The sequence below is a fragment of the Carcharhinus amblyrhynchos genome, chromosome 7 (assembly GCF_965287045.1).
Source record: "Carcharhinus amblyrhynchos chromosome 7, sCarAmb.v2.hapA, whole genome shotgun sequence".
In the NCBI taxonomy this organism is placed as follows: domain Eukaryota; kingdom Metazoa; phylum Chordata; class Chondrichthyes; order Carcharhiniformes; family Carcharhinidae; genus Carcharhinus; species Carcharhinus amblyrhynchos.
The window spans coordinates 50,852,878-50,867,302 of NC_137330.1; the positions used below are offsets into that span (position 1 = coordinate 50,852,878).

At 42.6% G+C, this 14,425-nt stretch overlaps 1 protein-coding gene across 5 annotated transcripts in view; it reads right to left on the bottom strand.

Moving 5' to 3' along the window:
• The window catches only part of dtnba (dystrobrevin, beta a), a 427,082-nt gene that overhangs the window by 302,494 nt on the left and 110,163 nt on the right, over positions 1-14,425 (bottom strand). For all 5 annotated transcript variants that reach the window (XM_080192276.1, XM_080192275.1, XM_080192274.1 and 2 more), the window contains exon 6: positions 10,574-10,659. In XM_080192276.1, the coding sequence (XP_080048402.1) occupies positions 10,574-10,659 (86 nt within the window). The remainder of the gene's footprint in view (positions 1-10,573; positions 10,660-14,425) is intronic.

Here is a 14,425-nt window from a genome sequence, read left to right on the forward strand (position 1 = left end):
TCAGGGGCTCAGGAACAGAGCTTCTTGGCTGCCAGCTGTAGACAGATAAAAAGCTGGAGTTCCAACCACAATCGCTGGGGATTTAACAGGACATTGCCCAACAATTCAAATCACCCTGCAATATCCATCCTCCCCCTCTACACCCTATTCATTTCTTATCCATGCCTCAAGATTGCCTCCTATTTGGTGTTTCTCAATTTTAGGTTACAGGCACTTTTATCAAACGCCTTCTGAAAATCACTGAATTTGACATCAACTGATGTTCGTCTATTTGCCACTTCAGCTGACTCAAAGATGCATTCACAAAGCTAAACTGACTCCCTCTATTCAGCTTATCTCAAATGTTCATTTACTCTCTCAGAATAACACACTCCAGCAATTGTTCCACCATTAATGGTCAAACTGAGTTTTCAGAAGTTTTATTTGTCACTAGTAAAGCTTAAATTAAGACTGTAACGAAGTTACTATCAAATTCCCCTCGTCGCCACACTCTGATGCCTGTTCACATCAATAGGTATCTTTCAGACTGTGGGAGGAAACCCACACAGACATGGGGAGAATGTGCACAAACAGTGACCCAAGCCAGGAATTGAATCCAGGTCCCTGGTGCTGTGAGGCAGCAGTGCTAATCATTGTGCCACTATGCTACCCATTAGATACAGTTACTTGATTTATCCTTTCCTTGTGTTTTTTTTTGAACAATTATATGACGCTTATCACCTTTCCATCATCTTCCCCAAATCCAGTGAATTTTCGAAAACTGTTAATTAGCCTTTCTTTTAAAATCCTTGGGTTGAAATTATCTGGGACTGGACACTTGTCTGGCTTTGATGCCATTAGTTTATCCCTGACTATTTCACACTTGAATTAAATGTTTAATTTCCTTTCTTTCATCCTTCCATTTATTGCATTGTATTCTCCTCTTCCCCTGGAAAGAATTAACAACCTTTTTTTAAATAGTCAGTGGGAACAACTTGCACTGCCAATGCCCCACCCCCAAACCAGCCATGCAGAGACAAACACCATAAATGTTTTCCAACTTCAAGCATTTATTGTCCCAAGTGCTACAATATATTTGATTAAATAACCAAATATGTTTTATGTATTGTTTCGATTAAATATCAAATATCAATGTTTTAAATTGATAGTTCAATGTTATTTTGTTTCTAATAAAATTAAAGAATTTGAGCCAGCATTTCAAAAATCTCCAACCAATTCTTCAAGAGCAGAAACTGCTGAGGTCCAGGAAAGGCCATTTGCCCAACCTTGCAGATGCCAAACATTCATAAGCAGCTAAGTTATTTTAGAGGAAAAGGGGAAAACTAGCAGTTTAATCCACGGCCACATTCAATTGTGTTTCTGTAACTTCTCTCACAGATTTAAAGAAGATTCATGACTTGTAACAAATTTAAAGACTCAGATAATAATGCGGTTCTCTGATTTGAGCCAATCAGATGACTTTTGCTAGGAGACAGCAGAAGCACTCCAATTGGTATCAGTGACTCTGGGTTAGCTATGACACATTAAGGTTTGGCTGTGGTGCATTTGTGGCCAAAGCCTGTTCAGCTGATGTCCAAATCAATTCGGCAAGAGCTGGACCAGCTGGCCAAATCAACAAGGAGCCAATGGTTCCAAGAAGATAGAAAAATTGCAAGAAAAATAAAAGCAAATGAGAGCTTAATACTTTTTATATGTTCCACTCTTTTCATTTTCTTCAGTGCTATATAGCTCTGAGATTAAACATTCAAACTTACCTCTAAATAACTCAGTGGGCAAATGCATCACCTGACATTGCATTGTTTCATACAAGTCAGCAAATCCCTAGCAATGTAGTCAGAATGCAGGTAAAGGTGTTACTCTTGCACTTAACACCACTTACTCTCTCAGGTAATGGTGACGATGAAACTATCATTTGTGGTAAACACCCATCTGATTCACAAATATCCTTCAGGAAAGGAAATCTGCCATCCTTACCTGGTCTGATCTACCTGTGCCCCCAAACCCACAGCGACATGCTTGACTCTTAACTGCCCTGTGGCAAGCCACTCAGGGGCAATTAGGGATGAGCAACAAATGCTAGCCTTGCCACATCTCACGAAAAGAATAAAAATAACAAACCTCTAATGACTGCTGCATTTAATCATTTACTAACATTTGAGTCTATATATGAACTTATCAAAAGGTCAGCACAATGCATGTTGGTGTAACTTCATTCATCTGCTATTTTGATTGAGGTGTTCAAGAATTTAAAGGTCCCACTCTCTCACTCCATAGATAACAACAGCGAGAGTATGTCTTCCGAACAGCAAGAAAGAAAACCACATCATTCTGACTACCACACAGTTACTGATTAATTGCTGTTTTTACAGATGAGGAACCACGTTGAACACAATAACTAGTGAAGCTACAACACAGCAAGATTCAGCCCATCTTGCCTTTCTTAACTCATTGCTACATCGATCCACTGCTTGGTTATGCCTAACCCACTGCCTCCAGCATTTCTGAAATTTTCCAATTCTCTGTTGATTAAAATCAAAACTTGAAAAATACATTTTTAAATATGTTGATGCATGAATGCTAACATGTACACATATTTGAGAAATTCTTCCCTTCCTCCGCAATGGTATAACAACCCAACTACGGGTAACAACAGATGAAACAGCTCAGTAGGAGAGCAAGAACCAGATAAGCTGGCAATGCCAATCATGTTTCCCCCCACACTCCTTTGGTGAAAACATCCCAGTAGGTCTGTTCTATCAAGCTCAGGTCTGATTCTTAAACAGATTGGCTGGAACTCTACCACCTCGCACACCACAGAATCAGAGCAGGCAAGGGTCCGACAATGGAAATCTCCGTTAGCCTCGGGCGAGAAGTTCCGGTCTCGCCCAAGCGGGGCCATAAAATCCCTCCCATTGTATCACAACAAACAAAATGTGACCCAATATTAAAGGCAAGATAGGCTGAGTCCTGACTGCTGCAAAAAATGTGATACATTATTATTCAAAATGATATTCCATAGATGCAGTACCACATGATTGTCACTAGAGAGCAAACCAACATGGTCATGCTGCCCTTAAAGGAGTGTGTTGAACAGAATGCTGCTGAGATTGGCAAAGAGGACTAAAATATCTCAAATTCAAGACAGTCTTCCATTTGCAGCAAACTCGTATCAAATACCTGTCATTAAGTTGGTGAATACAAAACTTTAGCAATATATACACTGGGATGCTTGCAATAGGTTCTCACAGATACAATTTCAATATTAACTTCAATCAGGAGTTTCACTGTTCTTAATTTTGAGCAGAAAAAAATAGAGGCAGTTAAAAAAAATCTAATCTGATAGAGTTCTGAATCTTAATGGGATGGTATTGATTCCGTTTTCCTAATTTTTGCAATGCGAGATTTCAGCGAATGAACGTGGATAATTCCAGAAATTTAAGATCATCATGAAAGCTTGAAAAGTCTAGAAACGAGAAACTTCCCAAAACTATTGAAGATTTCACTGTCAGCTATGTAAAGAGTGAATTTGTTATTGTACGGCAACAGTGAAGTCTCGGTATTTATTAAGAGCTCTGCCAGTCTCCCATAATTCTGCTGCAAATTGGTGGGAAGCCAAGGAAAAAGGTAAAGATATGATGCCAAGTCTGTGCCAGGTTTCTAGCAGAACAACGTGAGGGAAATGACAGCCTGGAGCTCCTGCCCGAGAATCCAATGCTCCATCTTGCCAGACCCAACAGTGGACTGGATCCCAAAAAAGAGGGCTTTGAAGTACAAAAACAGGATGGCCATGGGAAACACTGCTGGCGTAGGGTGGAGTAAAATCCTCCATTCTCCTCAAAGGGTGAGTCAAGCAAAAAGTTTCACTGTATACATGGCAGAGAAGGACTCAGTGCTACGTTCAGTCATTAAATATGGCTCGGACACTGCAGTTGTACAGAGTTCATCCCTCAGACTTTGACCCTAATTTTTTTGTTTTACAAAAGGAGGCCCAAATCCTTTTGTTCAGTAACAAATCTGTATTTCTAACAATATTATTAATTCTGTCTAGTTTATTTCTCTAATCGGAAAGCCAAATGAACTAATTGGTGTCCAGACATATATTGCAAATATTACAATGGAACCTAAACAAATCCATGCTCACATTGTCCATGCTCTCGATTATCTGAGTAAAATCTCCCAGAACTTGGGGGCCAGCCCGCATTTGTATCACTGGCAGTGAAGGCAGGAGCAAATGTTTGAGGCCGGGTCAGGAGATTGATGAACATTGAGTCGTGCATGAAGATTGGCAAGTGGGGAGCACATCAGAATATTAGTGGATCTTGTGACTCGAGCAAGATAGCATTGCCCATTACATTGCAAGACAAGGAGGTCAGCAAGTGACAAAACTCAACAAGGAAAGTTTCTCCTAAAAACTCCAAATTCTTTGGATTTGAATTCACAAATTAAGATGGTCTGTAATGGAATTAAAGTGCTGGGACCAACAACATACGTTTTTAATGGGTACTGCAAAAACTTAGCCTGAATACTGCATGCACTGTGGAACTTAAGTTATTTGCCATTCTTTACTGCCCATTTCTGAGGTGGGGAGGGGGAAGCTCTTTATGTTTATAATCTACTATAATGGTGATGATCATCTGGACACAGCGGTACCTCACATTTAATGAGAATAAAGCTGGTAAAATACATATGCTTGGCACACTTCATCATCCATCATGGATGGTCAATCGGTGCTGGAATGGGGAGAAAGAATGCTGATACGTTATCAGAATTGCTAAATAATTGACAGATTTTAAATCTTCATTCTACACATATAGCAAATGAAGAAAATAACAATACAAGTAAATTTAATTTCTGTGGTTGACTGATGTTCGAATGAGACTTGTGGGATTCATCAAGATTTTGTCATGTGATACATCTGGTGGATAAGTCGGGGAGAGCGAATCATAGAACGGTAAAAGTAAGGAAAACAATTTACACAAAAACCCAACAGCTAAATCAATGGTTGAGTATTTTATGATTGACAAATTTGCTTCTGAATTTCTAGAATTATGGGGATCTGTTCCATTCAACTACAAGCAGTAGTGAACGATTGCTCTTCAGACTGGTGGAAAGTATCCAGTGAGGTTCCGCAGGGAATCAGACTAAAACTACTGCTCTTCTTGGGTGTACAGGACAACTTCAAAATGCACGGATAAATATGGTGAACTGTCAGAAGGATACTGATAGACAGGCTGGTGGAATGAGTGGATTGGTGGCAGAAAAAAAATTTAATACAGAAGTATGAAGCAATACATTTTGGTTGGATGGTCAATAGGAGGCAATGTCAACTAAACTGTACAGATTGAAAGGGGATGCAGAAACACAGGACCCCAAAGGTTTATGTGCACAAATTACTGAAGGTGGTAGGATACACTGAGGCAGTGGTTAAAAAGGCATGTGGGACTTATACGTAGGGGTGCAGCCCACAAACTGTTCAAATCTAAGAGGGTTTAGACAAGGAGAAACTGTTATGGATAGAATGGTCAACAACCAGAAAATACTAACATATGGCGAATGGCAGAAAGTCTTTCTGGGTAGGGCAAGGTTAGGTCTGGAATGTACTGTCTGAGGTGTATTGGAGGCAGATTCAATCAGGGCTTGCAAAGATTATCAAATCAGCATCTAAAAGGAAAACATTTGCAGGGTTACAGGGAAATGACAGGGAGTGGGATTCACCAAGTTGCTTGTGCAGACAGCCAGTGCTGACACACAGGCCAAATGGTCTCTTTCTGTGCTGCAGCATCATTTACTGCCATCACTTTCCAGCTTCATTGGTTTGGTAACTAACTGCAGTCTAGATAATAAGTCACAGATTTCTTTCAACACTTTGTCAACATCTCACGTGTAAAATCCAAATAGTTGGGAGAAGCAATGAAGCAAGACTGTGGTAGCTTCCAAAATATTATAAATGATCTGCGGACAAATTGGTTCAAAATGCATCAGCATTAAAAAATACCACAACTACGAGCTGAAGTGTAGCTTAATCTTCAGGAAATGGAGCAAAAGCTTTGGGTGCAGTGCAAACAAATGCAAAGCTCATGTCAACTGAGATGGATAAAGAGACACAATAGGGCCTGGCATGGGTAAAGAAGGGAACTAAACTTCAAATGGGAAGCACTGATGCAGGCTTTGAGGCTTTGCCTCAGGGCTCACATTCACTCCGTGAATCACTTGGCTACTTTTGGTTCAAGAATTAAATCAGATCAGCCAAAGAACATAAAAACTTCTGTTGCGAAAATGCTTCCATGACAACATAAAAGGAATCAGTTTCCAAGAGCACTGGCCACAGAGATCCTTGTTCGTCTGTCACTAATGTATAACTGAGAATTTCAAACTGTTGATTTTCCAATAATGTTTTGGCAACAGGTGAGGTTTCTCACAGCCACAGGCTAAAATTTCATAATTTGGGAGGATTCAATGGCAGAATTGACTCTTGTTCCAAACCCTTAATTTTCTCTTCCACCAATATTGCAAGACCAAGATAGCTGTACCGAAGAAAAGTGCAAAATAAGGATCATGCTCAGGGAAGCAATGACAAGTTCAATGACTCTGGGCCACTCCCCAAGTTGGGGAAGATATAAAAGGTATTTTATACTCCTGGGCTGGGGTTCTCCCAAAAAAATTTCTAAGTCTCCAATTCGAGTGAAAATGGGAATAAGTCCTGTTGGTTTCTTTTGTCATGTGAATGTACTTTTAAGAAAGTCTTTTTTTTTTAAAATCACACAGCTTACAGCTTCAGCAATGTCACTGGAGATGGAGCTAAGCTGTGGCAGTCAGGTGATCAGGCTTTCAGTTTTGCTTGTAGAAGTCAGGTGATGGGGGATTTTTTCCTTTGAGCTTTCAGTTTCATTTTGGGTAGTGTGTTTGGAAGTAAGCTCTCTCTCTTTCCCTGTTCTTCTCTTTAAGAAGCTGTGTTCTGGGAAACAGATTCAACTACAACTTCTTCTGAGTTTCTTCACAAGAAATTTTCAGCATTCAACCTAGGAGGCAGGACTCCTGTAACAAGTGGGCATTAAACTATGCTGTATTGTGTCTATTTGGAGGGTTTTGTGTATTGGATGTTGGCTTTTGTTGGAACAGATTAGAGATATTTCCTTACAAGTTATACATAAGAACATAAGAAATAGGAGCAGGAGTAGGCCATCTAGCCCTTCGAGCCTGCCCCGCCATTCAGTAAGATCATGGCTGATCTGTCGTGTCTCAATTCCACATTCCCGCCCTCTCCCCATAACCCTTAATCCCCTCTCTTATCAAAAACCCATCAACCCGTGTCTTAAAAATATTTAGCGAGGCAGCCTCCACCACTTCAACGGGCAGAGAATTCCAGAGATTCACTACCCTTTGAGTGAAGAAGTTCCTCCTCAATTCCGTTCTAAACCACCCCCCCTTTATCTTGAAGCTGTGCCCCCTAGTCCTACTATCCTTTCTGAGCGGGAAGAGTCTCTCCACCTCTATCCTGTCCATCCCATTCATCATCTTATACGTCTCAATGAGATCGCCCCTCATTCTTCTGAACTCTAACGAGTTAATGTCTTACTATAAATGTCAACAATATTCTTAATTAAACTTTGTTTTTGATAAAAGCTCCTCATGGGTCAGTTGAATCATACCTGAAGTAAAACCTCTCATGCTCATCCTAGTCAAATTCAACATAAAACGTTACAGGTCAGGCAAGCTTCATAGAACATCTTGAAGTAACCGACCTGACTTGTAACACTTAAGTGGGATTTTCAGGTTGAATCTCCCATGCTGCAGAGTGCCCACAAGGGATTCCCTCTGAAAGTCAGGATGTGGACCCTATTTCCACCAAAGAGGGAATGGGCCACTGTGTATGCAGCAATCTGTCAGAGCGGAGATCAGTGCATGCACTGTGGCCCCACATTGCCAGCCTCCCCATGGCTGGCCTGCCCTGCAATCTGCCATTGCCAGCATTCTGATCCCCCCCACGCCCCAAACCTCACTGTGCCCACCCCAATCTCCCAAACCACCCGGCAGCCCTAACACCCAACCATCCAAATGCCAGCCCCAATCCTCGTCCTCCCTCCCTCTGCCATCAATCTCGATGCAGAGTGGCAGCAGGACCTCCCTCACCTTCACCATTCAGCCATCCCAATATGGCCCTGCCCCTCTGGCTCTGCCCAATGTCCAGTGCCAAGAAGCCCATTGGATGTTGTTATTTGCCCCTTCAGCAGTGTCAGGGCCTGGCACTGCCAAGGAGGATCCCTTCCCCAACCCCTGACCTTCTTGGGGGAGGAGGAGGTGGCCTCCATGGCCTCTCTTCACTCCAGCGGAGTTGGGTCACCCTTGTAAACCCCGCTGGAGTGAGCCACTCTTGGCGAGGGGGTTGAGGGGGAGTGGAGGGAATGCAGACCGGAGCCAGCCCAGAGGCTTCAGTCCCAGGCTGACTAATGATATGCAAATAGAGATTATAATATTGAAATCAGAGGCAAAGATGTGCAGATGCCCAGGCGCTCAGTGGGAAGTCCGCTAAACAACCTTTACTGATGTCTCTCAGCCCAGTTGGAAGAATTGCCCCCTGGAGTGAGGCGGTTACAAGCAGGACTTCTACCATTGGCTAGAATGTACAGCACAGAAACATGCCACTTGTCACAAACATCCCATGTCATTTTTTATGTTCCACACAGGCAAATAATGTGAAGGATTCAACTTCCAGAGACCCAAGCTCTTTTTTATTTGGCAATCAACACGAGGGATGTTAATACGTGGAAATGCAACTCTTCTCATTTCAGGTGCTGAATGTTAGTGTCATGTACTCCCAAGTCAAGTATAGTGTAGTGAGATGCGTTCATCCAGCAGTACAGATACTTCAGTTGCAAGCAATAAGAGAACTAAAAGGCTGAATAAAGAAACTTCATTACATCAACACTTGGGGCCACACCCTGGGCCATTCAAGCTCCCTACAATTCCCATCTGCTTTCTATTCATACCGGGTCAGCTGACCACATCATTTTGCCATTGGTTACATTGTCTACTGGGTCAGCTGACCCTCACAGCAGATTACCATTGGTTATATCAGAACAGATTCCAATGTTATCATTGGTTACATTATAACAAGGTGCAAATCTTCGTCTATTCTGCCCCACAAGATGTATCAGCACACACCTCAGAATGGCATGCCTCCAGAACCAGTGAGATATTTACTTCTCACTTCCCATGAACGCTAGTTCATGGCCCCTGAGTGGCACTGCCAACAGCACCAATCAAGGGAGAGTTTTGTGCTTCACACACTTGAAATTCTCCAAACTCACATCATGTTGAAGCTATCTGCACAATGCTCTGACAATGGAACAAATTAAACCAATCACAAAACAAACCAACTGAAATTGACACTTCCCCATACTCTGCTGCTCCCAATCGGACATATTGTCAGGCGTTCTGAGGCGAGGAATTTTAAAATAAATCCAAGGGTTTTCTTTTGAACTGTACATACAAAGCTGGCTTGCATGAAAAATAATAATCTTGAAAACAGTCCCTTAAGACTTTAATGCAGGTTAGGGATTTAACATCTAAATATAAACAAGTTATTTCAGTTCATTTTCCCACAGCATGGCAATTTTATTTTTGATGAGAACAATAGGTACAGATTGTGTAATAGATAATTGAAGCCAAACAAAACCAGTTAAACCTCTGACAGAAATTTGGCTTAGGCCAAAATGAACTACAATAATTTCCTGACTAATACAACGTAATTTAAAACAAGCCAATTCATTTCTAAAGGCCAAGCAGAAAATATAACGCCACGTGTACAACTCATGTCCTGCAGTGCACTGATAATGAGTAACATGCATCTTATTATGTAATGTGCTGAAACACTTGAGTTTAGAGTTAGTCAAAACACATGTGTCTCTCCACAGAGTACACTTGCTGGACTCCCACAGCAGCTCAAAGCAGTAATTAGTTGAGCCAGAGACCAAGAACAACTCTGTACCTAGCATCTCAATGCCCTTCAATTAGGCAAGAGAAAACCATCTGGCTTTCACACCCAAGTACTGAATGGGCAGCTCAGTGGTTAGCACTGCTGCCTCACAGCATGAGGGGCCCAGGTTCGATTGAATTACTTCCTGTGCAGAGTCCCCATGTCTGCTTGGGTTTCCTCTGGGTGCTCTGGTTTCCTCTCTCAGTCCGAAACATGTGCTGATTAGGTGCATTGGCCATGCTGAATTCTTCCTCAGTGTACCTGAACAGGCACCAGAGTGTGGAGACTGGAGAATTTTCACAGTAACTTCACTGCAGTGTCAATGTAAGCCCACTTACGAGAGTAATAAATAAACTTTAAACTTTACTATTCAATGACTCCTGTTTTAAGTACTGACGTTGGCTGAGAGCAGGATTGGACTGGGCTCTTCTGGCTCCCCAGCAAAACATACTGGCCCTCACCATCTAAGTCGCTTGGGCAAGAAGGGCACCTAGTCCAAATCAAACCAAATTTCAGCCAGTTAGACGGATAAAAAGAGAAGAGGGGCGAGCAATGCAGTCCTAAATAAACGTATATCCAAATGTTGTTTCTACTTACACCGCAGCTTGTCCAGGATCTTTCCTCCACACATTGTTGCCAGCATAGCTTTGACTGAGAATACAGTCAACTTTCCATGACCCTCACTGCAAAAGAAAACTGTACTAGTTAGCAGAGTTATACCTCAGGAACAGGAGCAACATTAACTGGACATGCAAACCAACAACATGATAGGTCTCCTTGTATTCCTCAAGTTCTGTTGGGTTTTTCCTAATACAATGTAATTTTACTTATGAGCTCTACATCTAAATGAAAAAAATTAATAGAACATTGTAAAATACATTTTAAGAACAAATTTTCCATTCCTTCAAGTGCACAAATCATTATTAACCCTAATAAAAGCAAACTGCAAATACTAGGAATTATGTTTTCCATGATGCTCAGCCCGTCACATTAGAGGAATGCAGTGCACACCACAGGATGAAGATTCACTGAACATGACGAATGGCCACCCAATTCTGCTAGATCCTCCGAGCTCTGGGAACACGGATCCCAGCACTTGTATTTAAAGAGGTGATGAAATTTGTGGCATATACGTTAATAAAATTATTGAAGTTATGGACCAAAGGAGAAATGAGTGACACACCCACCGCGACCCAGCTCAATTAAAACCGCAAGAGGGCACATTAAAGTGAACACGCAGAGTTACAGGGATAGGGCAGGTGGTGGGCCCAGGTAAAATGATTTTTCGGAGGGCTGGTGCAGACCTGATGGGTCATATAGCCTCCTTCTGCACTGTAGGGATTTTATGGTTCTAAGAACGAGAAGCAACATGAACTAAATAGTACAATTTTAAAGGGAGCACTTCAATAATGACAACTAGCAGTGGGCACGCACAGGTTTTTGAGGGTGCCAGGGTAGCATAGGGTGGTTGCCGAAAGGCTGATAGGGTCCTGGACTTTATCCATAAAAGAACAGAATAGAAAGCTAAGAAATTATGTTTAACCTTTATCCGGAATATTGCAAGCAATTCCGCACACCATACACTTCAGAATGCATCAGGGATTAAAAAAACTTCTGTTCTGTAAAGAACTAAAGAAACTGGGATTGTTCTTCTTGGAGTAGAGAAGGTGAAAGGGAAATGTGATTTGGATGTTGTAAATTATTAAGAGCTTGTTCATGTAAATAAGGAAAAACTGTCTCAGCAGCAGAATGGTGAGCTGCCAGAGGATGCAGCCTCTGAGTGACAAAAGAAGTAAGAAGTCTCAGGTTAAAGTCCCAACAGGTTTATTTGGTAGTAAACACCACTAGCTTTCGGGGTTTGCCCCTTCGTCAGGTGAGTAGGAGTTCTGATCACAAACAGAGCATATAAAGGCGCACACAGTTTACAGAATACTCACTAGAATGCAAGTCTTTACAGCTAATCAAGTCTTAAAGATGCAGATGTGAGTGGAGATAGCATTAAGCATAGGTTAAAGAGATGTGTATTGTCTCCCAGACAGGAAAGTAAGTGAGATGTTGCAAGCCCAGGAAAGTCATGGGGGTTATAGATAGTATGACATGAACGCAAGATCCCAGTTGAGGCCATTCTCATATGTGCAGAACTTGGTTATTAGTTTCTGCTTAGCGACTCTGCGTGGTCACATGTCATGAAGGCTGCCTTGGAGAATGTTTACCCGAAGATCAGAGGCTGAATGCCCGTGACCATTGAAGTGTTCGCCAACAGGAAGGGAACAGTCTTACCTGGTGATTGTCAAGCGGTGTTCATTCATCCATTGTCATAGCGTCTGCATGGTCTCCCCAATGTACCATACCTTAGGACATCCTTTCCTCCAGCCTATCAGATAGACAACTTTGGCCAAGTTGCCAGAGTATGTACCGTGTATCTGGTGGATGGTGTTCTCATGAGAGATGATGGCATCCGTGTCAATGATCCAGCATGTCTTGCAGAGGTTGCTGTGGCAGGATTGTGTGGTGTTGTGGTCACTGTTTCCTAAAGGCTGGGTAGTTTGCTGCGAACAATGGTCTGTTTGAGGTTGTGCGGTAGTTTGAAGGCAAGAAGTGGGGGTGTGGGGATGGCTTTGGCAAGATGTTCATCTTCATCAATGACATGTTGAAGACTCCAGAGAAGATGTCATAACTTCTCCACTCTGGGGAAGTACTGGATGACAAAGGGTACTCTGTCCACCGTGTCCCATGTTTGTCTTCTGAGGAGGTTGGTGTGGTTTATCACTGTGGCACATCGGAACTGTCAATCGATGAGTTGAGCGCCATATCCTGTTCTTATGAAGGCATCTTTCAGCGTCTGGAGGTGTCTATTGCAATTCTCCTCATCTGAGCAGATCCTGTGCACATGGAGGGCTCAGCCATATGGGATGGCTTCTTTAACGTGTTTAGTGTGGAAGCTGGAGAAGTGGAGCGTTGTGAGGTTATCTGTGGGCTTGCGGTACAGTGAGGAGCTGAGGTGACCGTCCTTAAAGGAGACATGTGTCCAAGAATGCAACCGATTCCGGAGACCGTGGACTGAGTCTGATGGTGGGATGGAACTTGTTGATGTCATCATACAGTTGTTTTAGTGATTGTTCACCATGAGTACAAAGGAAGAAACCGTCATCGATATATCTAGCGTATAGCATTGGTTGAAGGTCCTGTGCGGTGAAGTAGTCTTGTTTGAGCCTGTGGATGAAGATGTTGGCATATTGAGCTGCGAGTTTGGTTCGCACCTCAAGAAGACAAACATCTCACTAAGGCCATCCCCACACCCCCACTTCTTGCCTTCAAACAATCGCACAACCTCAAAGAGACCATTGTCCACAGCAAACTACCCAGCCTCCAGGAGAACAGTAACCACAACACCACACAACCCTGCCACAGCAGCCTCTGCAAGACATGCTGGATCATTGACAGAGACGCCATCATCTCACACGAGAACACCATCCACCAGATACACGGCACATACTCTTGCAACTCGGCCAAAGTTGTCTGCCTGATACGCAGCAGGAAAGAATGTCCCGAGGCATGGTACATTGGGGAGGAGACCATGCAGACACTACGACAATGGATGAATGAACACCACTCAACAATCACCAGGGTATGTCAACAATCAAGACTGTTCCCTTCCTATTGGCGAACACTTCAGCGGTCACGGGCATTCGGCCTCTGATCTTCGGGTAAACGTTCTCCAACGTGGCCTTCACAACATGTGACAATGCAGAGTCGCTGAGCAGAAACTGATAGCCAAGTTCCGCACGCACGAGGACGGCCTCAACCAGGATCATGTCACATTATCTGTAACCCTCATGACTTGCCTGGGCTTGCAACATCTCACTAACTGTCCTGTCTGGAGACAATACATATCTCTTTAACCTGTGCTTGACGCTCTCTCCACTCGCATTGTCTGCACTTTTAAGACTTGATTAGCAGTGAAGACTCACATTCTAATCAGTATTCTGTAACATTGTGTGCCTTCATATGCTCTGTTTATGATCAAAACTTCCACTCACCTGAGGAAGAGGCAAACCCCCAAAACTAGTGGCATTTACTACCAAATAAACCTGGTGGACTTTAACCTGGTGTTGTGAGACTTCTTACTGTGTTTACCCCAGTCCAACACCAGCATCTCCACATCATCACTGACACGAGAACCCAATGCCAAACATTTTTTTTTACACATTGATGATCTGAAATGTGCTGACTGACTGGATCTTGGAAGCAGATTCAATAAAAGCTCTCAGAAGGATAGATAGTGGAGGAAAATTTGCAGGGTAATGGGAAAACAGCAGAGAAATGGGAAAAGTTGGACACCTGGGAAGACACCAAAGGCTGAAAAGCTATATTTCTGTGTTTGAGATTGTATGATTCATAAATAAGTTCTCTCTCTCCTTGCTTGGTCATTCCAGTGATGCCAGTTAT